Source organism: Mustelus asterias, chromosome 21, assembly GCF_964213995.1.
Source record: "Mustelus asterias chromosome 21, sMusAst1.hap1.1, whole genome shotgun sequence".
Classification (NCBI taxonomy): Eukaryota; Metazoa; Chordata; class Chondrichthyes; order Carcharhiniformes; family Triakidae; genus Mustelus; species Mustelus asterias.
This window is the reverse complement of record NC_135821.1, coordinates 3,423,572-3,449,408: the sequence shown is the minus strand read 5'-3', so window position 1 is coordinate 3,449,408 and position 25,837 is coordinate 3,423,572. Positions and strand designations below refer to the sequence as shown.

Here is a 25,837-nt window from a genome sequence, read left to right as displayed (position 1 = left end):
TGGGAATAAGTCACCCTTTTTACACCCTTTAAATCTCTGGGATATCATAATTTATTGTAGTTGGTTAGGTGAATAATATCCAATCTGATGGAGATGTGAGTTAGATCTGGCAGCATTGTGGCTAAGGGAGGAACTAAAGTATACTATCGAAAGAAGGTAGAGTTTGTACCTACTGCAGAATTTTCAAAGCTCTTGGGAGGCCGGTGATTGACATTTAAAATTGGGAACTTACATTGGAAACTCTAGTCTTAATTCTGCTTAATTGGCACAGCATTGCAATGTATTTAACATTATTGTTCTTGTATTCCTCAGTTTCGCATTAAGAAATGACAGCCTGTGGCACTGGGGAGGGGTTTGGAGCAGTGACCTGGTGGGGGTTCAGCCCAGCAATGGATTTCCAAGAGAAAGGTGAGAGGAATTTGAAAACCTTATGAATGTACAACTTTGTAACATATTTTTCCCATTGAACTCTCCATCATTTTGGCATTGCAACAAAGTGAATGGAAGTGACTTTACAATCAGTTAATGGTAAGATTGAGAGGCAGGATTGCGGGTCACTTAGCTGTGCCTGCCTCTTTGTTAAATCCAGATTATAATAATGGAGCAGCATGCGAAATGCGGGCAACACCCGATAGCTTTTGCTTCACACTACAAGCATTCCTCAGTGTATTCAAAAAACTGCTGCCTCATAGCACCAGGAACCCGAGTTCGATTCCCGGCTTGGGTCACACTCTGTGTGGAGTTTGCACATTCTCCCCATGATTGCGTGGGTTCCCTCCGGGTGCTCCGGTTTCCCCCCACAGTCCAAAGACGTGCAGGTTAGGTGAATTGGCCATGCCAAATTCTCCCTCAATGTACCCAAACAAGCACCGGAGTGTAGCGCCGAGGGGATTTTCACTGTCATTGCAGTGTTAACTTAAGACGACTTGTGACTAATAAATAAACTTAACCTAAATAAACTTAACTTAACTGAGGGAGAATTTAGCATGGCCAATCCATCTAACTACACATCTTTAGACTGTGGGAGGAAACCGGAGCACCTAGAGGAAACCTGCACAGACACAAGGAGAATATGCAAACTTCAAACAGACAGTCATCCAAGGCCAGAATTGAACCCGAAACTCTGACGCTGTGAGGCAGCAGTGCCAACCACTGTGGCACTGTGCCGCCCCTCAGATAATCCTCAGTGCTATCTTCTACCATCACACTATAATAAATAATGCCATATTCATGAGTGTTTTTACTCATTTTGTTTTTGAGTCAGTCTGGCTAATGCACTAGAATATTCTGATAATGAGTTAATTTAATAATTTAATAATAAACTTAATGGTTGGGGTGGTTACATTGGCCATATTTAAGACTTATCTTGATAGGCAGATGAACAAACGGAATAGCAGCATATAAGAGGTTGGTTTAGATAGGTAAACGTGATCGGCGCAGGCTTAAAGGGCCAAAGGGCCTGTTCCTGTGCTGTACTGTTCTTTGTTCTTTGTTCATAGTGCATTGAGGTGCCAATGCTTTCAAACTTCACTTGGGAACAGTAGCATGCAGGGGTTTATCTTCCATCCAGATGTTGTTCATTGAGAGCTCATTGAACTGTAACATTGCCAATACGCTACCTAAATTCCTTGTTTCACATCATTGTGATTTAAACATGATAAACAATATGTTTCTGTGAATCTTACTGAAGTGTAGGCATCTCCTGATATTTTCTCAAGAATTGTTGATCATTTGAGGTCCAGTGCTTATAAAAGCCTGAAATAATTCAGGGAACAGCAAGGTGGTGGTTCAGATTAATCGGCAGCAGTTAATGGTATAACTAAAATAATTGTTCTCCAAGGCGGCCTTCACGACACACGACAACACAGAGTCGCTGAGCAGAAACTGATAGCCAGGTTCTGCACACATGAGGACGGCCTCAACCGGGATCTTGGGTTCATGTCACACTATCTGTAACCCTCGCGACTTGCCTGGGCTTGCAAAATCTCACTAACTGTCCTGGCTGGAGACAATACACACCTCTTTAATCTGTGCTTGACCTTCTCTCCACTCACATTGTCTGTACCTTTAAGACTTGATTACCTGTAAAGACTCGCATTCCAACCATTATCTTGTAAATTGAGTTTGCGTTTATATATGCCCTGTTTATGAACACAACTCCTCACTCACCTGAAGAAGGAGCGACACTCCGAAAGCTCGTGCTACCAAATAAACCTGTTGGACTTTAACCTGGTGTTGTGAGACTTCTTACTGTGCTTACCACAGTCCAACGTCGGCATTTCCACGTCATAAAATAAATGCACCTGAGAACACTGTCTACAGTAGCACTGCGGGACACATGTATAATCTACTGACTTCACTGAACCCATCTGAAGTACAGTGTGGAGAAAATAGAGGCATTTGTATCGTCTGAAATACTTTTAATAATACCTTTTTAAAAGCTATTTCACAGGCTAGCCCTGCATATATTGCCCACCCCTAATTGCCCCTTGAGAAGGTGGTAGTGAGCTGCCTCCTTCAACCACTGCAGTCCATGTGATGTAGGTATACCCACAATGCTGTTAGGAAAGGAAATCCAGGATTTTAACCCAGCGATAGTGAATTCAAGATGGTATAGTTCCAAGTCAGGATGGTGTGTGGCTTGGAAGAGGAACTTGCAGGTGATGGTGTTCCCATGCATCTGCAACCCTTATCCTTCTATGTGGGAGAGGTCACGGGTTTGGAAAAGTAAAGTAAAAGTAAAGTTTATTTATTAGTCACAAGTAAGGCTTACATTAACACTGCAATGAAGTTACAGTGAAATTCCCCTATCTGTCAAAAGAGCCTTGGTGAGTTGCTGCACTGCATCTTGTAGATGGTACACACTGCTGCCATTGTGCATCAGTGGCGGAAGGAGTGAATGTTGAACGTCGGGGTGCCAGTCAAACAGATTGCTTTGTCCTTGATGGTGTCGAGTTTCTTGAGCAGTGATGGGGTTGCACTCATCCAGACAAGTGGAGAGTATTCCACCGCACTACTGACTTGTGCCTTGTAGATAGTGGACAGACTTTGGGGAGTCAGGAGGTGAGTTACTCACCGCAGAATTTCCAGCTTCTGATCTGCTGTTGTAGCCACTGTGTTTATATGGTTGGTCGACTTCTGTTTCTGGTCAGTGGTAACCCCCTTCGGGTGTTGAAAGTGGAGGATTCACTGCTCCTGGCATGCACTACTCATTGAACCTGCTCAAATTCAACTCTACCCAACTCTTCTTATTGCATTTAGTGTAATCCTGACTGTCCTTATTCTCAGGTTTAACGGCTTCGATGAAAGCTGTGAGCTTAACAGAAGATAATGTTCCTGAACTGAATATTCTCATGGTTGGTGCTGGTGATAGCCGACATCTCTTAACAACTATCGCCCGGGCTCACCGCTGGCCATGCAGAAAGATTAACGTAAGTCAAGAACCAGAAAACAGCAGAATCATCTTTTTGAACTCATTGTGCCTCCCTTCCTCTCCCAAAGAGATTGATTTAAAATTAAAGTTTATTTACTAGTCACAAGTAAGGCTTACATTAACACTGCAATGAAGTTACTGTGAAATTCCCCTAGTTGCCACACTCCGGCGCGTGTTTAGGTCAATGCACCTAACCAGCACGTCTTTCAGATTGTGGGAGGAAACCGGAGCGCCCGGAGGAAACCCATGCAGACACGGGGAGAACGCGCAAACTCCACACAGACAGTGACACAAGCCGGGAATCGAACCCAGGTCCCTGGCGCTGTGAGGCAGCAGTGCTAACCACTGTGCCACTATGCGATTTTTGCTGAAATATCAGATCGCAGATGCTGACTGCACTGTCAGTGCATGCCATCAGGCTATTCAACTCTAGAAGCTGAGCCAATCTTGCCCTCGCCTATTCACGTGTGTGCACTTTCTAACAAACCTTCAGTTGTTCAATCATCATAACAATGGCTTTTTTTCCTCTCCCACTCTATCTCATGGGACAAAGGCCATGTGGCATGGATGTGGGAGAATACAATTAATAGCCAATTTTGCCTGCTCTTATGTTGCATATTGATAGACGGTCACAGTAGTCATTGGTGAGGATTGCATCCTGGGTCATTACAGACCGTCTTGAAGATCACTGAATGTAAATAAAACACATGGGGAGGCAATGGCCTCGTAGTATTATCGCTGCACTATTAATCCAAAAGTGTTATAACAAAGAACAGTACAGCACAGGAAACAGGCCCTTCGGCCCTCCAAGCCTGTGCCGCTCATTGGTCCAACTAATCCATTCGTTTGTATCCCTCCATTCCCCGACTGCTCAGTCTGTTATCGCTAGACTATTAATCCAGAAACTCAGCTAATGTTCTGGGAACCTGGGTTCGAATCCCGCCAGGCAGATGGTGGAATTTGAATTCAATAAAAGAAAACTGGAATTAAGAATCTACTGATGACCATGAACCCATTGTCAATTGTCGGAAAAACCCATCTGGTTCACTAATGTCCCTTTAGGGAAGGAAATCTGCCGTCCTTACCCGGTCTGGCCTACATGTGACTCCAGAGCCACAGCAATGTGGTTGATTCTCAACTGCCCTCCAAGAGCAACTAGGGATGGACAATAAATGCTCGTCAGCCAGCAACGCCCATGTCCCACATATGAATAAAAAGAAATCATGGGGGTGGATCATAGGGAGAGAGCAGAGATCTCCATATAACAATATTTTAATTTAATTGAGTTAATTTTTAAAAATATCTTTTGTTGTTTAACATATATATATAGGTCTCTCTCTCTAGTAGTCCCTCAAAGCAAAGAGGATGTTTGTCACTGAGTACAGCCTGGCAAGAAACTTGCCAGGCTGTACTCAGTGGGGAGAGTGTTGCACTGCAGCACAAGACCATTATTGCGACTTTCTTCCCCCCGCACCTTACCATCTGCAATATGGTATCAGAAGGATTTGCAGTTTAATAATAAACCTGTTTGACCACGTTCCATGGCCATCAAATCCCAAAGTGGGACTCGACCCCAGAGCTCCTGACTCAGAGGCAGTGACAATACCCACAACATCACAAGATCTCCCGGGGCAGGACGGTGGCACAGTGGTCCGCACTGCTGCCTCACAGCGCCGGGGACCCAAGTTCAATACCCAGCTTGGGTCACTGTCTGTGTGGAGTCTGTACGTTCTCCCTGTGTCTGCGTGGGTTTCCTCCGGGTGCTCCGGTTTCCTCCCACGGTCCAAAAGATGTGCTGGTTAGGGTGCATTGTCCGTGCTAAATTCTCCCTCAGTGTACCCGAACAGGCGCCGGAGTGTGGCGACCAGCGGATTTTCACAGTAACTTCATTGTAGTGTGAATGTAAGCCTACTTGTGACTTTAAACTTTGTATTATATATTTACTTATTTTGTGATCATATTTGCTGCAGGTTAACAGTTTTGTTTCTTTTTTATACCAGTTCTACATTGTGGAGAATACCTTGGAGCTGATAGGCCGACACCTTCTTTTTCTCACTGTTGCTTTGGAGTCTCCAGAACAGATGGGTTTACAAGGTATTCGTGTATTCACAACACTGTTGTAAAATATACCAAAAACTGCACTCTCATTCGCCAGTTATGATGCTTTTCTTTATTGTAAGTCTTTCAAATATCTGTAAATCCTGACTGCTTTTTCCTTTCTGTTTCTGCAGAAAAGAGTGAACTCCTGCTTGAGTTGTTTGGTAATAGTCTGATACGGAGTCAGACTGCAGCCTACCTGCAGGACAAGGCTAACCTTTTCATTCATTACATAACAGACCTTGATTTCCTTCACAAGAAGCTGCCAATGATTGACATGTCGGGCCTGAAGGTAGCAAGCTAGTATAGGCGCTAGTGCCTTTCTTACACGGGTCCAAGCAGTCCCCCCCCCCCCCCGCTCAGCCGTGCTACTTACATGTGGAAGATTTGATTTGATTTGATTTATTATTGTCAAATGTATTGGCATACAGTGAAAAGTATTGTTTCTTGCACGCTATACAGACAAAGCATACTGTTCATAGAGTACATAGGGGAGAAGGAAAGGAGTAGGATGCAGAATGCAGTGTTACAGCCATGGCTAGGGTGTAGAGAAAGATCAACTTAATATAAGTTCAAAAGTCTGATGGCAGCAGGGTTTTTACAGTTACAGCAGCTGTTCTTGGTATGTGATCTCAGACTTTTGTATCTGTTTCCCGATGGAAGAAGATCAAAGAGAGAATGTCTGGCGTGCGTGGCGTCCTTGATTATGTTCTCTGCTTTTTTGAGGTAGCGGGAATTGTAAACAGAGTCAATGGATGGGAGGCTGGTTTGCGTGATGGATTGGGCTATGTTGACATCTCTTTGAGAACACTTCTTTCAGTGTTACAACACTGTAGCAGGTGTTTATTTTCTATCTGGATGTTCTTCATTAATGTCTCATAGAAGATTACCAACACTTTAACAAAAAAATCCTCATTTTACACCATTGAAATTTAAACATGATCGCTTGGTATGTGCAGCTGACAGAAATATCAACATCCCCTTATGTTTCCTTAATTATCTTTGATAAATTTGTACTTGGTTCTTTTATCTAATTACTTGCAACATTTTATAGAAACTTACTGTCTGCCTTCATTTCTTTGATGTACAATATTAGTATGAGTGAGCATATTTGGAAACAGATTGGAACCAGATTGCATTGTACACGGAATTTTAAATGTACAAATGTCCCCTGAGCAGACTTTCCATGTCACTTTTGCCAGTAGTATTTGGTTTTCTCTCGCTTTCTCCCTTTCTCTTTCATGACCAGCTTTGGAGATTATTGTCACCCCACCAGTTCACCAGATTCTCTATCTCATTCCTGTGCTTTGTCTCATCATTGTTTGAGATCCGACCCACTATGGTGGTGTTGTCAGCAAACTTGAAAATCGAATTAGAGAGGAATTTGGCCACACAGTCATAGGTGTATAAGGAGTATAGTAAGGGGCTGAGAACACAGCCTTGTGGAGCACCGGTGTTGAGGATGATCGTGGAGGAGGTGTTGCCTGTCCTTACTGATCCTTGCTATGCTAAATGAACCTTTAGATAAGATCATTGAAGTTTGAAGCTGTGGTATAAAAGCTGATTAACAAATCCTTTCCAAAATGTACAAATTCCTGCTAAATGGATACAAAATTGGCCTGATGACAGAAGTAGTTGTTGTAGAGGTGGTTGTAGAGGGATGTTTTTCAAACTGGAGACCTATGGCCAGCGGTGTGCCTCAGGGATCGGTGCTGAGCCCACTGTTATTTGTCATTCATATTAATGATTTGGATGAGAATATAAGAGGCATGGTTAGTAAATTTGCAGATGACACCAAGATTGGTGGCATAGTGGACAGTGAAGAAGGTTATCTCGGATTGCAACGGGATCGTGATTAATTGGGCCAGTGGGCTGACGAATGGCAGATGGAGTTTAATTTAGATCAATGCGAGCTGATGCATTTTGGTAGATTGAACCAGGGCAGGACTTACTCAGTTAATGGTAGGGCGCTGGGGAGAGTTACAGAACAAAGGGAGTACAGGTTCATAGCTCCTTGAAAGTGGAGTCACAGGTGGACAGAGTGGTGAAGAATCTTCTATGAGACATTAATGAAGAACATCCAGATAGAAAATAAACACCTGCTACGGTGTTGTATCACTGAAAGAAGTGTTCTCAAAGGGATGTGAACGTAGCCCAATCCATCACGCAAACCAGCCTCCCATCCATTGACTCCGTTTACAATACCCGCTACGTCAAAAAAGCAGCCAACGTAACCAAGGACCCCACGCACCCCAGACATTCTCTCTTCGATCTTCAGCATGCTTGATTTCACTGGTCAGAACATTGAATACAGGAGTTGGGACGTCTTGTTGAAGTTGTACAAGACATTGGTAAGGCCACACGTGGAATAGTGTGTACAGTTCTGGTCACCCTATGGAATAGTGTGTACAGTTCTGGTCACCCTATTATAGTAAGGATATTATTAAACTAGAAAGAGTGCAGAAGCGATTTACTAGGATGCTATCGGGACTTGATGGTTTGAGTTATAAGGAGAGGCTGGATAGACTGGGACTTTTTTCTCTGGAGCATAGAAGGCTGAGGAGTGATCTTACAGAGGTCTATAAAATAATGGGGGGCATAGGTCAGCTAGATAGTCAATATCTTTTCCCAAAGATAGGGGAGCCTAAAACTAGAGGGCATAGGTTTACGGTGAGAGGGGAGAGATACAAAAGATTCCAGAGTGGCAATTTTTTCACGCAGAGGGTGGTGAGTGTCTGGAACGAGCTGCCAGAGGTAGTACTAGAGGCGGGTACAATTTTGTCTTTTAAAAATCATTTAGACAGTTACATGGATAAGATGGGTATGGAGGGATATGGGCCAAATGCGGGCAATTGGGACTAGCTTAGGAGTTTAAAACAGAAAGGGCGGTATGGACAAGTTGGGCCAAAAGGCCTGTTTCCATGCTGTAAACCTCTATGACTCCATGATTTTATGTAAGAGTTTGATTTGAAATTTGAAGATTCTTTCTTGCAGTTCAAAGAGAGAGATCAGTTGGAAGCAATTTTTAAATTCTGGAGGAATCCTGATCCAAAGGTTTTCCAGATCAGTCGGATGTGGGATATACGAAACAGGCAATACTTGGGCAACCGATACGACTCTAAACAAGGAGTCTATGACTGGGACTTGCATATGAAATTGTATGAGCGAGGGGTAAGTATTCGAGCTTATTAGGTGGGCGGTTCAGCACTTTAGTATGTTCCCCATTTACCATGTGTTAAAACCAGCCAAGAAATTTGGTGCTGTAGAGACATCGGCTATATTAGAATAAATTTCTGATGTTTAAGACCTGGGTTTAAATCAAACTTCAGTGTTTAAAAACAGGATTCTCGAGCTACAGCGGATTGATAATGCATGATTGCCAAAATACTTTCTGAATTAAAATGTTAGAAGCTTTTTGGGTGTTAGTGTAAATAAAGCATTACTGCGAGCCTTCTGATCTTTTTATTTAAATGGATTTGGACAATCATAATTATGACATTGACAATTTAGGGCACTTTGGACGGCAGGAAAGTAAATTTCCTTCAAGCATTGACTTCCTCTGCAGTGTAGACTGAGGAGTTGGGAGGCACAAAACTGAGATATTGCAGCACCACTACTTCTGGGAGGGTGTAACATGAGAATGACTATTTACTTAAGCAATTTCCATTGTATATTTAGACATAGAAACTTTCAAATGGGAAAAATTTGCACACAATACGAATATGTCGGGTGGCATGGTGACGCCCTGGTTAGCTCTGCTGCTTCACAGCGCCAGGGACCCGGGTTCAATTCCGGCCTCGGGTAACTGTCTGGGTGGAGTTTACATGTTCTGCCCGTGTCTGCATGGGTTTCCTCCAGGTGCTCCAGTTTCCTCCCACAGTCCAAAGATGTGTGGGTTAGGTGGATTGACCATGCTAAATTCCCTCTTAGTATCAAGGATTAGCAGTGTAAATACATGGGGTTATGAAGTTAGGCCCTGGGTGGGATTGTTGTCGGTGCAGACTCGATGGGCTGAATGGCCTCTTTCTGCACTGTTGGAATTCCATGATTCTATGATAATCAATGTCCTGAACATTTCACATAGGAAACCAAAACCAAATGTAGTTTTCAGGTAAAGCAGAAGCTGGGGAATAATTTGTTCAGGGCGCACAGACATGTTTGAGTCTCTCCTCTCAAATAATAGGTTTTATCTATTGATGACTTTGTTGATGTTGATGACTTTGCTAAAAGCTTTCATCCATACAAGGCTTTTATTTTATTTTACCAGAATTGAGTCATGAATGATCACTGTTGTACTGTCCATATTAAGATTCTTCATCATTTTGTTCTGTCATACACTGTCATTCTGTCATAGGGGCGGCATGTTGGCACAGTGGTTAGCACTGCTGCCTCACAGCACCAGGGACCCGACTTGGGTTACTGTCTGTGCGGAGTCTGCACGTTCTCCCCGTGTCTGCGTGGGTTTCCTCCGGGTGCTCCGGTTTCCTCCCACAGTCCAAAGAGGTTAGGTGAATTGGGCATGCTAAATTCTCCCTCAGTGTACCCGAACAGGCACCGGAGTGTGGCAACTAGGGGATTTCCACAGTAACTTCGTTGCAGTGTGAATGTAAGTCTACTTGAGACTAATAAATAAACTTTTAACTTATAGGCTCCTGTAATAAACAATCGACAATACTATCAGTGGAGAGAGAAAGGCTTGGCATTCGAGGTTCGCGAGGGGTTGTATGATATTTCGAACAAATCACTGGCTTCTGGACGGCTTTTGACTTACGTACGTACATTCAAGTAAAAATCAACGTTCTGTTTTGTATAATTTGTATAAATGTAGGTAGAAAGAAAAAGGACACTTTTAGATGACGGGGGCAGGTTTTATTGGTATTTGTGGGAGGACACGTTAGTAACTTTTAGATGACAGGCTAGCTTTTATTGCTATTTGTGGGGAAGCAATGTTCCTTCATCATTTTTTAAACAAGGAAGATAGCAATTCAGGTAGATTGACCTGATGAGTTGGATCGGTAGTAATTTTGGGCCAACTCCCTAAGTACTTACTTTCATGTAATCACATTTTCCATTCTCTTTCCTGTTGCAAGCCCTTGAAGGAATGAATCAGGTGTTGCATGTTCCTTCCACCTCACTGACTTGCTAATACACAAGTTTGTGTGCATGTGCACAGAAAAACACACATTGGGTGAGGATAAGTTCTTGGGGGAGGGGGAGGGGAGGGAGGGGGTTATGGAAATCAGGATAGGTTTCCACCACAAAAAGTAATAATAATTTGTGATTGGCTGCATAATTGTCCTGAAGGGAGGAGGTTGGATGAGCAGGAAAGGAGAAGGTGAGAGTGTTACAATTCCAGTTGATGTTATAATGACTGGACGGGAAGATCGCAAATGAAACCCTGGCTCAAAAGACCAACTTTTACTTTTTTATTAAAAAATGCAGAGAAACAGATTCCCAGGACTGCTATTTAGATGTAACAAGAAAAACATTTTAAACATAAGAAGTTGGATGATGATACAATATTCCCTTACTTCCCACTAAGCTTCATAAATGTACACAGGTTTTAAGATTAACATGGATTACAAATTTATTTGAGGTTACAATGGTCTCATTAACACAAAGTCCCTTTAAGCACACAGACTGGCTGTGGTCAAATATACTGTCCACTCTGAATCCAAGCAGATGTCTCCTCAAAATTCCCCCAGATGATTGTCATATGGGAGCTTCAGAACTCCATTTCCAAAAAAATACACTTTAAAATCTTCTTTCACAACAATGCAGAAAAGATTTACTAGGATGCTACCAGGACTTGATGGTTTGAGTTATAAGGAGAGGCTGGATAGACTGGGACTCTTTTCTCTGGAGAGTAGGAGGCTTAGGAGTGATCTTATAGAGGTCTACAAAATAATGAGGGGCATAGATCAGCTAGATAGTCAATATCTTTTCCCAAAGGTAGCGGAGTCTAAAACTAGAGGGCATAGGTTTAAAGTGAGAGGGGAGAGATACAAAAGGGTCCAGAGGGGCAATTTTTTCACACAGAGGGTGGTGAGTGTCTGGAACAAGCTGCCAGACATCGGAGTAGAGGCGGGTACAATTTTGTCTTTTAAAAAGCGTTTAGACAGTCACACGAGTAAGGTGGCTATCGAGGGATATGGGCCAAATGTGAGCAGTTGGGACTAGCTTGGTCATTAAAAAAAAGGGGTGGCATGGACAAGTTGGGCCGAAGGGCCTGTTTCCATATTGTAAACCTCTATGACTCTATAATGCTTTCCATCAATGGTTTAAATTCTGAAATCCAGTCCAGGATTTCCAAATGACTCTTTTAAGCAAAGCTTCGGCTCCACTTTCAACAGAATCATGCATCCACATTTTACCACTTCCCTTTCAGGGTTTCTTTGTCCTAACTGTTGTATAAACTGTTCACAATTGCTTTAACTGTCAATTCCCAGACTCTATTAAAATGGAAACAAACTTTTGATTTATTTCTGAAGTCTACTTTCCCACTTTAGCTCTGGTTACTGCAGCTGCCACTCACCATGCTTTGTTTGCTTCCCCCTTGAATTCTCCTGAACAATACCTTGGTTTCTGTTCTCTTAACTTCAGTGTTCTTAAGATATAATTTCTATCCCAATTCCCTGGTTACCTGGACTGTTATCTGTTTATTCAAGAAATCTGCCACTTTGCAGCTCCCTTTGTACTGTCCAGTCTTTCTTCTCCGAGCAGAGTTGAGAGGTGTTGAGCATTATTCTCCCAAAAAACTTCTAAGTGCCGAATTTGCGTAAAAACTGGAGTAAATCCGGCTTTCTTCAGCGTGATTTTTCAAAATGAATCTCCCACACTCTGTGATGCCCGAGCGTGAATCAGGCTGAAAATCAGGGGGTGGGGCCTATTCCCGCTGGAGAGGCTGGCAACAAAGTGTTGAGTGGGCCACTGCGCATGCGCCGATCTGTCAGAGCCGAGATTGGCGCATGCGCAGTAGCCCCGCACTGCCGGCCTCCTGATCGCTGGCCAACTCAATTGGTGGGTAGCACCGCAACCCCGCAACGCTGTCCATCCGATCTCCCTACTCCCCAATTGCTGCCCTTCCGGACGTCACCGGGCAGCCCTGACCCCCCACCCCGGCCCACCACGATGTCTCTCCCTGCCCCCCCCCCCCCCCCCGGCTGTCTCAATCTCCCGATTCCCCCTCTCCCCCCACCGGCAGCCCTGCCCAACCCGCACCCCGGCACGTCTCGATATCTCTCCAAACCGCCCCCCCCCCTCCCCGGCAGTCCGGATCTCCAATTCCTCCCCCCCCCACCCCCACCGGCAGCCCTGACCACCCCCCTCCCCCCCTACCCCGCAGTACCTCCACCACGCCCGCTCCGCAGTCCTAACTCCCCCAGCAGGCCGACCACCCCCCCGCAATCCCCGATGGCCAGCCCTGATCACCGTCCTCCCTCCCTCTGCCTATGATCCCAAATACAGAGTGGCAGCGGGACCCCCCCACCCCAACCAAGTGCCCCCATTAGGCCCCCCCCCCCTCTGGCCCCACCATTTGGTACTGCCCGATGTCCAGTGGTCAGTGCCAAGGTGCCCCCTGGGCATTGACATTTTGCCACCTGGGCAGTGTCAGGGGGCCAGGCTGGCACTGCCAGACTGGCACTGCCCAGGGGGCACCCCTCCCCTTACCCCCAACATCCTGGGGGGCCTTCATTCCAGCGGGGTCGGTAAACCCCGCTGGAGTGAAACACTCCTGGTGGGATGGGATTTGCCAGTGGGCCCGGAGATTTCAATCCCCGGCCCGCTAATGATATGTAAATTGATTTTAATAATTAATTCAGCTCCATGCTGATTTCTGACGCTGAGCTGCTGATGCTGGAAATCCAGCGGCTGGAGATGTGCAGGGGCCATGGTGTCCAGCGGGAAGACTGCTACACGGCCTCTGCTGAACAGCGAAGTGGGCTCGGAGAATCGGCCCCATTCACTCCCCAGTGCCCTCTTCAACCGCAAACAAATTCAGCTAAACTCAAAAGCCTTTCTACCATAACAGGCCCCAGTTGCTAAGCAACAATTGCTACTTCTGCCAGCCTATATTTACTCTTCATGACGTAACACTCTCTAAGCACAATAGAAGCATAGTTTGAATCAAACCAACCCCTACACGGGGGCGGCACGGTAGCACAGTGGTTAGCACTGCTGCTTCACAGCTCCAGGGTCCCGGGTTCGATTCCCGGCTCGGGTCACTGTCTGTGTGGAGTTTGCACATTCTCCTCGTGTTTGCGTGGGTTTCCTCCGGGTGCTCCGGTTTCCTCCCACAGATGTGGGAGTTAGGTTGATTGGCCAGGTTAAAAATTGCCCCTTAGAGTCCTGAGATGCGTAGGTTAGAGGGATTAGCGGGTAAATATGTGGGGGTAGGACCTGGGTGGAATTGTGGTTGGTGCAGACTCGATGGGCCGAATGGCCTCCTTCTGCACTGTAGGGTTTCTATGATTACACATACAATCACCTTTGTCCAGCATGATTCTAACTAGAGGTCTTATCCTTCCTTCCACAGAAACATTAAATTAGACCTACTTAAAACTTTTGATGAAGGGTCATCCAGACTCAAAATGTTTACTCTGTTCTGTCTCCACAGATATCAGACCTGCTGAGATTTTCCAGCATTTTCTGTTTTGGTGTCACTTGAACCTTATTTCTAAAGTTTACCAATAAAAATATAAATCCCTTAAAATTGCCTTTGTTTTCTTAACAAGAGTCAAAAAGAAAAAGAGGCAAAGACTGAGAGGCATGCAGAGACTGAAATCAGACAGACAAAAGACAAAACCAATGTAAAGGAAGACTCGGATAGAGAAAAAAAGAACCTCACATTATAAACAGGTTATGAGAACAAATAGTAAGACAACCATAGAAATACTAATTTGAAGAGGGTAAAATAAGAGAAAATTAAGGAGTGGGAAACAAGCAGAGAGAGACAATTGCAGGTAATAGGCAACAGGATGTTGTTTTCAACCACGGGCATTGTTAACAGAAATTCATTTCTCTCTAAATTCCTTATCAATACCGTTCTCTTTTTCTACAGAAAGGGGAGAAGGTTCCTAGCCGTGGCTACTGGGGAGATATTGTCACAAGTCCATACATTGCGTTTGGAATTGAGACTGAAGAACAATCCTTGCTAAAGACAGCAAATGGCATCCATGTAAAGGTGACAAATCAATTCTATTTTACTGCCATTAAGACCGTATGTTTACTAGACCAGTCATGGAATCCCACAACATTTATGGCACAGAAAGAGGCCGCACTCTGAGAAATAAGCCACCCAGCCTAATCCTATTTTCCAGCATTTGGTCCATTGCCCTGAAGGTTACTGCACTTAAAATGCATATCTAGACACTTTTTAAATGGGTTTTGCCTCTACTACCCTTTCAAGCAGTGAGTTCAAGACCCCTACCACCCTCTGAGTGAAAAAAAGATTTCCTCATCTCTCCTCTAATTTTTCAATTTACTTTAAATCTTAGTCACTTACCTCTGTGCTAAAGTAAAGAGGCCCTTCTCATCCACTCTATCCAGGCCCCTCACAATTTTGCACATCTCAATCAAATCTCCCCTCAGCCTGCTCTGCTCCAAGAAGAACAATCATCGCCTATCCAATCTTTCCTCATAGCTGTGATTTTCCAGTCCTGGCAACATTCTTGTAAATCTCCTCTGTACCCTCTTCAATGCAATTACATCCTTTCTGTACAGTAAGAAGTCTCACAACACCGGGTTAACGTCCAACAAGTTTATTTGGAATCACGAGCTTTTGGAGCGCTGTTCCTTCATCAGGCGAGTGGCATCTCCACATCATGGCTACCTCCGACACCACAAACCGCTGACCGAGGATCTCCAAAAAGATCACGCATATCGACACAGACATCAAGTTTCTACAAAGATACAAGAAAGCAGTCAAGATTCCGAAAGGACTACAGATCACAAACCCACTCAAGTTGACCTATAACTCAGACTACGCTGAGAGACTTTGTTGTCGCACCTCTCTCACACTCCTCAACCACTTCATACACCAGCTCTACAGCAGACGCCACAGCCTGGAAACCAAGATAGAATCCATATTCTTAACTTGCGCCCAGGATGCAGTAGACCAGCTGCGAGACACCTACTCACCTGATGAAGGAGCAGCGCTCCGAAAGCTCATGATTCCAAATAAATCTGTTGGACTTTAACCTGGTATTGTGAGACTTCTTACTGTGCCCACCCCAGTCCAATGCCAGCATCTCCACATCATCCTTTCCATAGTGAGGTGACCAGAACTGCACACAGTACTCAAATTGTAGCCTAAATAGTGTTTTATATATTCCCAGCATCACCTCCCTGCCCTTAAATTCTATACCTCAGCTAATAAATGTAAGGATTCCATTTGCGGAGTCTGCATGTTCTCCCCGTGTCTGCGTGAGTTTCCTCTGGATGCTCTGGTTTCCTTCCACAGTCCGAAAGATGTGCTGGTTAGGTGCATTGGTCGTGCTAAATTCTCTCTCAGTGTACCCGAACAGGCGCCGGAATGTGGCGACTAGGGGATTTTCACAGTAACTTCATTGTGGTGTTAATGTAAGCCTACTTGTGACACTAATAAATAAACTTTAAACTTTAAAATTTTTTGTTCCTGAGCTCAATCCATATGGCCTCAGTTGATCATCACTCTAACATATCCTTCCTCCTTAGCTTCTCTAACCAAAATTGCTACCACCTCTCCCTTTTAATTTCCCTATCTCTTCTGAAAATCCTGCAACGAGGAATGTTGAGCTGCTAATACTGCCCCTCGTTAAGCCATGTTGCTGTAATAGCTACGATACAATACTGCCATGTTTCCATCTGTGCCCTCAGCTCATCTGCTTTATGCCTCACATTTAAGTATATAAACTTGAGCACTGCCTCATTTTTATTTCCTCTCTTTGGCTTCCTCTGTCTTCCAGACTCACTCACTGATAGCCCTATCGCTTTTTCTGATTTTGTCCCAATTGATCAGATTCTCATCCCATTCAAATTAGTGTAAACCTTCCCCAACAGCACTAGCAACCCAGCCAGCAGGAATATTGGTCCCAACCCCATTGAGGTGCAAACTGTCTGACTTGTAGAGGTCCCATCTCCCCCAGAACTGGTCCCAATGCTCCAGGAATCTGATTCTCTCCTTCCTACACCATCAAAAGTTTTGAAGTTTATTTATTAGTATCACAAGTAGGCATACATTAACACTGCAATGAAGAAAATCCCCCAGCCGCCACACTCCGGCGCCTGTTCAGGTAGACTAAGGCAGAATTTAGCACAGCCAATGCACCTAACCAGCACGTCTTTCAGACTGTGGAAGGAAACCGGAACACCCGGAGGAAACCCACGCTGACACGGGGAGAACGTGTAGACTCCACACAGACAGTGACCCAAGCCAGGAATCAAACCCGGGTCCCTGGCACTGTGAGGCATCAATGCTAGCCTCTGTGCCACCGTGCCACCCCAGCCACACAGTTTTAACTTCATATTTCTATGCTCACTAATAAGTGACACTGGAGTAATCTGGAGATTACTACCTGCTTTTTAATGCCTTCTCTAGCTCCCTAAAATTTGGATACAGGAACTCATCCCTCTTTCTACCCATGCCATTGATACCAGTGTGAACCACAACTCTGGCTATTCATTCTCCTCCTTAAGAATACCCTGCAGCAGCTCTGTGATATCCTTGACCTTGGCACCAGGGAGGCAATGCACCGTCCTAGAGTTACATCTGTAGGCACAGAAATGTTCCCCTAACTATCAAATCCCCTATTCTTCTTCCACTCTCCTTCCTTCCTAGCTGTGCAGCTGAGCTACCTGTAGCGCCCAGACTTGGCTCTTGCTGCATTCCCCTAAGGAAAAATCGTCCTCACCGGTGTCCAAAATGAAACGCAATTGGTGAGAGGTGGACCGGGGACTCCCGCACTACCTGGGTGATCCTTCAAGACTCTCTGGTGGTCACCCATTCCCTGTCTGCCTGCACACCCCTAACCTGTAGTGTTACCACCTCCCTGAAAGTATCCACATAGTCCTCAGTATCGCAGATGTGCCACAGCGACTCCAGCTCTAGTTCCAAAACCTGCAGTTCAAGTTTCTGTAGCTGATGACACTCCAGCATATGTGCTCGTCCAGGCCATGTGAAGTGTCCACGATTCTGAGGATTAGAAAGTAAAGTAGACTGACTCACCAATCAGCTCCTTCTCTTGTATCAACTACTAGAGACTGATTTTAAAAAGCTATCAGATGGAGTACACCAAATCCCCACAAGTACCAAATTCCCAACTCCACACTCCTTCTGTCTCTCGCTCAAGTGTAATCTCCTGTCTCCTTGTGCGCCTCTTACATCCCCAAGAGAATGAAGAATTCTGATGTGTACATGGTACCCAAGTGCTTGCAAACCCAGGAGTTGCGTTGGAGAGGATGCAAATCTCACCTCCGCTGCAGCGGTGCGACATTTCTATTTCTCATAAACCACTGTGTCCTCTATCTTAATGAGAGTCCAACATTAAGGACAGGTTTGTGCCATAGGCCTGTGCCCGACCGATTGCAACTTTGCTGAATTTCATCATGTCAGGATTTAGTGCACAAAAAAGACTTGATCATGTTTCCCTTCTGTAGACAGCACAAGATATCTCTCAGTACAACATCACAGCCTTGCTCCACGAGCTGCTTGCTAAGGAGAGATACGCACTGCTGCAGCCAACAGAACAGGCCACCTTGAGTGAGATTACAGAAGAAGAAGAGGAAGGCGAGACAGAGAATGACTCTTCAAACATAAAGGACGAATCGGCTCTTGCAAGTCAACAGCCAGAGATTGTGTTAGAGGAAGGAACAGTAAAGCAAAACAATGAGATGGATAACACAGGGTCCGGTGGAGAAAGCTGTACGGCTGAATATGGTACGGTTTACAAAAAACCTCAGGCAAGGGGGTCAAACACAGAATATTTATCCCGTGGCATATTCTTGTCAATAATTAATTGTTTTTTGATTTGATTTGATTTGATTTGATTTATTATTGTCACAGGTATTAGTATACAGTGGAAAGTATCGTTTCTTCCGCGCTGCATAGACAGAGCATACGGTTCATAGAGAAGGAAACAAGAGAGTGTAGAATGTAGTGTTGCAGTCATAGCTAGGGTGTAGAGAAAGATCAACTTAATGCGAGGTAGGTCCTTTCAAAAGTCTGACAGCAGCAGGGAAGATGCTGTTCTTGAGTTGGTTGGTACGTGACCTCAGACTTTTGTATCTTTTTCCCGACGGAAGAAGGTGGAAGAGAGAATGTTCAGGGTGAGTGGGTCCTTAATTATGCTGGCTGATTTGTTGAGGCAGCGGGAAGTGTAGACAAAGTCAATGGATGGGAGGCTGGTTTGCGTGATGGATTGGGCTGCAGTCACGACCTTTTGTAGTTTCTTGCGGTCTTGGGCAGAGCAGGAGCCATACCAAGCTATGATACAACCAGAAAGAATGCTTTCTATGGTGCATCTGTAAAAGTTGGTAAGAGTCATAGTGGACATGCCAAATTTCTTTAGTCTTCTGAGAAAGTAGAGGCGTTGGTGGGCTTTCTTAACTATAGTGTCGGCATAGGGGGACCAGGACAGGTTATTCTATGACTTACATAAGTTGCATATTGAAAGGGTTAACAAAAGACAAGATTCCTTATCTGTTGACTTTCAGTAGATGTATCTGGATTAGTTCAACGCATCAGTTGAGGAACAGTTTTGCACCCATGACGTATTTCAGACTTCGTGGTACTGGTCATGGAATCAAGCACTTCCTGACTTGCTGTAAATTCATATCAGCATTAACACTTACCTTGTTTCCATAATCTGTGTAAGAAAGCTTGTTTCCTGTAACTAATTCAACAGCAGTTCTCTGCCATCTCTTGTGTCGGCTTGGGTGAACATGAGAAATTCCAGTTACTCAACCTTTTTCTCTCTCTCCCTCAGATTACCTCCCTTTGCCTGATGTGAAGATTCATTTCCTACCAATGAACTGCGTACCAGAGCTTCGTAAAAAGAGCGTTTACACTAATCGATTTAACGTGATCTATTTTTCCTGCAGGTAAATTGTGGACCATATTTTCACAATCTAGCCGGATAGCTCATGTCAGGAAACTTTCCAAATCAATTGATCGATCTATGAATTTGGGAAGTTTCCAGTCGGGGGAGGTGGGGGCAGGACAGAGCTGGGTCCAGTTCAGAGGTGGCCACCGAGACGGGCAAATGCCAAGGGAAGCTGGTTAGAAGGTCCACCTTGATTCTCTGAGACTTTGACCCAGTTGTATAAAAGGCTGTTAGGTGATCTAGTGCTCAACATCGATCCGCTGCCCCCACCACTGTCGCCTCCATTCTGCCATGTCACCTCATGCTGTCTGTGCCACCTCTATGCACGCCCCCATAAACCCTGTAGAGCCACTCACCTGGTGTCAACCATGAGCAGATCTCAGGAGATATGTGGTGATGATGCACGGTAGCACAGTGGTTAGCACTGTTGCTTCACAGCTCCAGGGACCTGGGTTCGATTCCCGGCTTGGGTCACTGTCTGTGTGGAGTTTGCACATTCTCCTCGTGTCTGCGTGGGTTTCCTCCGGGTGCTCCGGTTTCCTCCCACAGTCCAAAGATGTGCGGGTTAGGTCGATTGGCCATGCCAAAATTGCCCCTTAGTGTCCTGAGATGTGTAGGTTAAAGGGATTAACGGGTAAAATATGTAGGGATATGGGGGTAGGGCCTGGTTGGGATTGTGGTCGGTGCAGACTCGATGGGCCGAATGGCCTCCTGCACTGTAGGGTTTCTATGATTCTATGAACCTAAGAGAAAATATCTCATTTATGAAATTAATTCAAAAATGTAAATCCCCTCAAGTAGTCAATCTGTTGTAAAAGCAAACTTTTGTTCACTAACCACATCAAAGGCACCCAGAAACAGGGGCACTACATCCACATCTGGGTCCCGCCAATCATTTTTAAAGGCCTTCAGCATCCACTTAGCTTTGTGAAAATCCAGCCCGGTGTGTTTTATTTCTCAGTATTGTAAATACCTTTATATCAAAGCAAATTACTGCGGATGCTGGAATCTGAAACAAAAACAGAAAATGCTGGATAACCTCAACAGGTCTGACAGCATCTCGACTCAAAATATTGGCTCTGTTCTCTCTCCAGAGATGCTGTCAGACCTGTTGAGATTTTCCAGTATTTTCTCTTTCTGTGCTGTAAATACCTTTATTTCAGCAGTTCCATTAGTGCAAATTCATAGTATTATAGAATCCCTGCAGCGCAGAAGGAGGCCGTTCGACTCATCGGGTGCTCAACATCGATCTGCTGCCCCCACCACTGTCACCTCCATTCTGCCATGTCACCTCATGCTGTCTGTGCCACCTCTATGCACCCCCCCATAAACCCTGTAGAGCCACTCACCTGCTGATTGATACACTGACACCTCGGCCCTTTCCCCATAAACCCACACATTTACCGTGCTGAATCCATCTTGGGACACTAAGGGGCAATTTACCATGGCCAATCCACTTAACCCGCACATATTTGGAGTGTGGGAGGAAACCGGAGGAAACCCACACAGCACGGGGAGAACGTACAAACTTCACAGTCACCCAAGGCCAGAATTGAACCCAGGTCCCTGGCGCTGTGAGGTAACAGTGCTAACCACTGAGCCATCCTTATTCCTACATATATTCTTGCTTCCTTATAATCTTTCTTCAGCATTCTTCCCCTGCTCTTCTTATGTGGAGTCTGCTGTCTTGGTATCTAATGATTTCGTGCTTCCATTGTCTCCTGCTTTCTGTTCTTCTTCTTGTTTCACATTCAAGCTATTTTGTGTATTTTCTTTCTCTGTATCTTTCTTTAATTATTTTCTATTTTTTTCCCCAGTATGGTTCACCAGCTAACACCAGAGTTGAAGCAGATTGCTGCACCACAGGCAACTCTAATTGTTGAATTAACAAAGTAAGTTTTTCGTGGCTTCTGATATTTCCCTTAAATATCTTTACACTGATCGCTGACATGAGTCTCAGTCCCTCTTCACTTGCTAGCTCTGCTTTGGTTCCTTTCAGTTTCCTGGCCAATTAACGGGCAGCCGGCTTGAAACAGGCACTGAGAAAGGCTCAACTCTGCCGAGGAGGGCGGGAAGAGGGCAGGCACCAAGAAAAAAGGGAGGGTGCGGGCTGACACTGCTAACGGGATGCCTCAAGGCAGCTGCTGTCGAGCTGTCTCAGGGAGCTGCAGATCTGTACAAATTAAATGTGATGCAAAAATGCAGCGAACTGTGTCTAGGTGGTGCATTCAAATGCTCGATAGCCCAACTCAGAAAACCTCAGTCTCCAGACACTTCTTTAAATTTTATCTCAGCCCTGGTATTTCATCCCACCCTGGATCGAAGTTCGAGGTCTTAGCTGAAACACAAAGGCTGCTTAGTTCCCCCTCCCTCCACTCCGCCCCCCCCCCGCCCCACCGCCAACTGTAATAGTGGGCTGGCCACCTGAAATCACTTTTATTTGACTCCTTGATGGGCCCAATTGCCCATTTAATTGACGGTGGGCAGTCTCTACCCCTGGTGACCGAACCCATTTGCCCAAGCATAGCCACAGATCAACGGAATAAAGAGTTATCGCGCTGAGGTATTGCTAGAATTTCAACAGTCAGAATTAAGCCGTCTACCAACATGGAGCATTTTCTGCTGTTCATTCTGCGAGAATGGCCCTATCGTGGCATTGGTGTCGAGGGTTACTTACAGAGGGTGTTAAAATGCCACACCTCCAAGCGCTGGAATCATACAATAGGGTCTGTTGCATGTCCATGCTGTAATCAGGTGGATGGGGCCAATGTGCTCACATTGTACGATGAGCGAGGTTGCAAAGTCGCTCATGATGAGCTCCAGATACCTGACCGTCCCCTAATGAAGCCTTGATATAAGGTGGCACAGCGGTCAGCACTGCTGCCTTACAGCGCCAGGGACCCGGGTTCGATTCCTGGCTTGGGTCACTGTCTGTGTGGAGTTTGCACATTCTCCCCGTGTCTGCGTGGGTTTCCTCCCAGTGCTCCGGTTTCCTCGCACAGTCCAAAGGTATGCGGGTTAGGTTGATTGGCCATGCTAAATTCTCCCTTAGTGTCAGGGGGACGAGCTATGGTAAATGCATGCGGCTATGGGGGATAGGGCCTGGGTGGGATTGTGGTGCGTGCAGACTCGATGGGCCGAATGACCTCCTTCTGCACTGTAGGGATTCTATGATTCTATTCTTTGAAAGGAAAAGTTTGCACCAAACCACTTCTAGAACCAGTGCAAATGTCAGTCTTAGCATTCATCAGTATCCTGTTTATTAATTTCTCAATTTTATTCAGATGTTGAACAATTCATGCTGCACAGGGATAAGTAAGATTTTGTTCCTTTGACACTGTGGCTTGCTCAGACTGGAGGTGAGTGTTGCAAAGGTTTGAAATGAAACACTCTGCTTTCACTTCACCAGGTTTATGCTCGACCTGCGGATGGAACTGATCGGCAAGTTTTCCAGCCGCGTGACGGAAATGGCGAAGGAGGCAGACTTTATGCCTTTCGGGAATGTGGATGACGAGAAGGACTCGTTCGCACGGTTTGAACTGAAGAATGACCCATAACTTTGATCCTCCAGCAGAGGCTAGCTGCGTAAAACTGAAGCCTCAAACGTCTCTGCTGTCACGTACTGATTGTCCTGATGTTTTAAACAATAGAAGTGATGGCACTGGGACATTCTATTGGGAGCACACCAGGTCTTAGTACACCAACATTTTAAAACATACGACTGAATCGATTATTATTTCAAGCTTGTGGTGCTGTGATGAAGAATGCTTACTTATAACAATTCAAGATTGAAGTATTTTTAAACTAATCTGGATCTCTTAATGACAATGGATTAATTCTGACAGTGACTGCGTCTAAGAACATTTCATTTCAGTTGAAGGCTTCCCAGTTTCCACATTGGCATCAACTAAAATTCAGTGGGAATAAGTTGTGTCTAAAAGTGTCCCAAGTAATGAATCACCCAAATATCTGGGACTTCCAACCCACCATCCCATCTTCAACTTTTCATCTTGCTTCAAATACCTCCTGAGACCCTCCTTCTCTGCTGTTTTACCTGCAACTTCTTTTCTCCTCCCCCCCCCTCCTCTCCTGCTTGATGTCTGAGGAACAAAGCAATAAGCAGTAGGGAGTAGGCCATTCAGACCTTGAGCCTGCTCTGCCATTCAAATTGATCATGGCGGATCTCCACCTCAATGCCATTTTCCTCATGCTATCCCCATATTCCTTGACATCAGTCGTATCTGGAAATCTGTCGATCCCTGCCTTGAACATAAAGTTAAAAAGTTTATTTGTTAGTCACAAATAAGGCTTACATTAACACTGCAATGAAGTTACTGTGAAATTCCCCTAGTCACCACAGTCTGGGGCCTGTTCGGGTCAATGTACCTAACCAGCACGTCTTTCAGTGACTCAGTGACTCAACTTCCACAGGTCGGTGGCACAGTGTTTAGTACCGCTGCCTCACAGTGCCAGGGACCCAGGTTCAATTCCGCCCTTGGGTTTATGTCTGTATTTGCGCGTTCTCCCCTTGTCTGCGTGGATTTCCCCCAGGTGTTCCAGTTTCCTCCCACAGATGTGTAGGTTAGATGGATTAGCCATGGGAAATGTGTGAGGTCACGGGGATAGGGCAGGGGTTAGGGCCTGGGTAAGATGCTCTGTCGGCAAATTGGTGCAGACTCGATGGGCTGAATGGCCTCTTCTCCACTGTCGAGATTTTATGATTCTAGAGAATTTCAAAGAATCACTACCCTCTGAGTGAAGAAATTTCTCTTCATCTCAGTCCTACATGGTTTGCCCCTTATTTTTAGACTGTGCTCCCACCTCCTCTCCCCCTCTGGCACCAGCAGGGGAAACATCCTATTTGCATCTACCCTAACTAACCCCTAAATAATTTTGTAAGCTTCAATGAGATCACCTCTCTTTCTTCTAAACTCTAGAGAATACAGGCTCAGTCTCCTTACACGACACTCCCACATCCCAGGAATCAGTCTGGTGAACCTCGTCAGCATTCCCTTCTGTAGCAAGTATACTCTCAGAATCATAGAATCCCTACAGTGCAGAAGGAGCCATTCAGCCCATTGAGTCTGCACTGACCACAATCCCACCCAGGCCCTATCCCTATAACCGCACATATTTACCCTGCTAACCTCCCCGATACTAGGGTCAATTTAGCATGGCCAATCAACCGAACCTGCACATCTTTGAACTGGAGCACCCGGAGGAAACCCACGCACACACAGGGAGAAAGTGCAAACTTCACGCAGACAGTGACCCGAGACCGGAATTGAACCCGGGTCCCTGGCGCTGTGAGGCAGCAGTGCTAACCACTGTGCCACCGTGCAGCCCCTTCTTTGAGTAAGGGGACTAACTGTACACAATACTGCAAGTGCAATCTAGCCAAGGTCCCACACAAATGAAGCACAGCATCTTTACTCCTGTACTCAAATCCTCTCGCAATAATGCAAATATACCACTTGCTTTTTAATTGCTTGCTGCATGTTGGCTTTCAATGGTTTATGAAAAGAATATTCAGGATCCTTTGGTCATCAACACTTCCCAATCTCTCACCATTTAAGAAATACTCTGCACCTCCATTCCCCCCACCTTCACTTTGGTTACTGCCCGGTGAAGTTCTCTTGAGATGTCCTGCAAAAACATGGGCCAGAAGTTTACCGGCACACCCGTTCAAGGCTCATGTGATCGCGCCCGAGGCCAACGGAGAATGTTGTTCTGCGAGCCTCGCCAGTCCCTATGTCGGGGTGGGCGTGCCGGTAAAATCAGGGCCATGGAGTGTTAGAGAAATGCCATTTAATGTTCCAATACCATGTTGTAGGTCATGCTGTCTTCCACTAAATCGACTGGGAGATGTACACCCTCAGGATTATTTCTTTATTTTATTCCCATTTTATCGAAAGCAGAATAGGCTTTCCCAAGGGGTTGGCACTCAATGTTATGATTTTCACTGTTTTGAAAGGTTGACAGGTATTCATGTTTAAGATTCTACAGGATCAGCTGACTAGACAACAGAAATTTTATGTTATGACTTTCTCAATGTATCTGTCTTATAGTCGATATTCATGCAGAGATATAGCTGTCATAATTCAGTCTCACCCTCAATATATCGTTGGTATGTGATACCCTGAAAGTGACTGTCCTGCTAATTCACCAGCTGGCATCTGTAATGTGCCTTTCATTTGGTGCCTCCAAGATATTTCACAGGAGAAAC

At 45.2% G+C, this 25,837-nt stretch overlaps 1 protein-coding gene across 1 annotated transcript; it reads left to right on the top strand.

Moving 5' to 3' along the window:
* The first annotated feature begins 326 nt into the window (after positions 1 to 326).
* On the top strand, positions 327 to 23,168 carry dnaaf3l (dynein axonemal assembly factor 3 like). Its single transcript, XM_078237081.1, has 11 exons — positions 327 to 408; positions 3,289 to 3,431; positions 5,434 to 5,527; positions 5,665 to 5,822; positions 8,525 to 8,701; positions 10,179 to 10,301; positions 14,592 to 14,714; positions 18,167 to 18,446; positions 19,495 to 19,609; positions 21,429 to 21,503; positions 23,021 to 23,168. The coding sequence occupies exons 1-11, from the start codon at positions 327 to 329 to the stop codon at positions 23,166 to 23,168; spliced, it is 1,518 nt and encodes a 505-aa protein (XP_078093207.1).
* The last annotated feature ends 2,669 nt before the right edge of the window (positions 23,169 to 25,837 follow it).

Excerpts from the sequence above, each read along its gene's own strand:
- dnaaf3l (XM_078237081.1), top strand. The coding sequence starts at position 327 with ATGACAGCCTGTGGCACTGGGGAGGGGTTTGGAGCAGTGACCTGGTGG. Across the intron at positions 14,715-18,166 it reads CAAATGGCATCCATGTAAAG|ACAGCACAAGATATCTCTCA; the intron begins GTGACAAATCAA and ends TCCCTTCTGTAG. Across the intron at positions 19,610-21,428 it reads GTGATCTATTTTTCCTGCAG|TATGGTTCACCAGCTAACAC; the intron begins GTAAATTGTGGA and ends TTTTTTCCCCAG.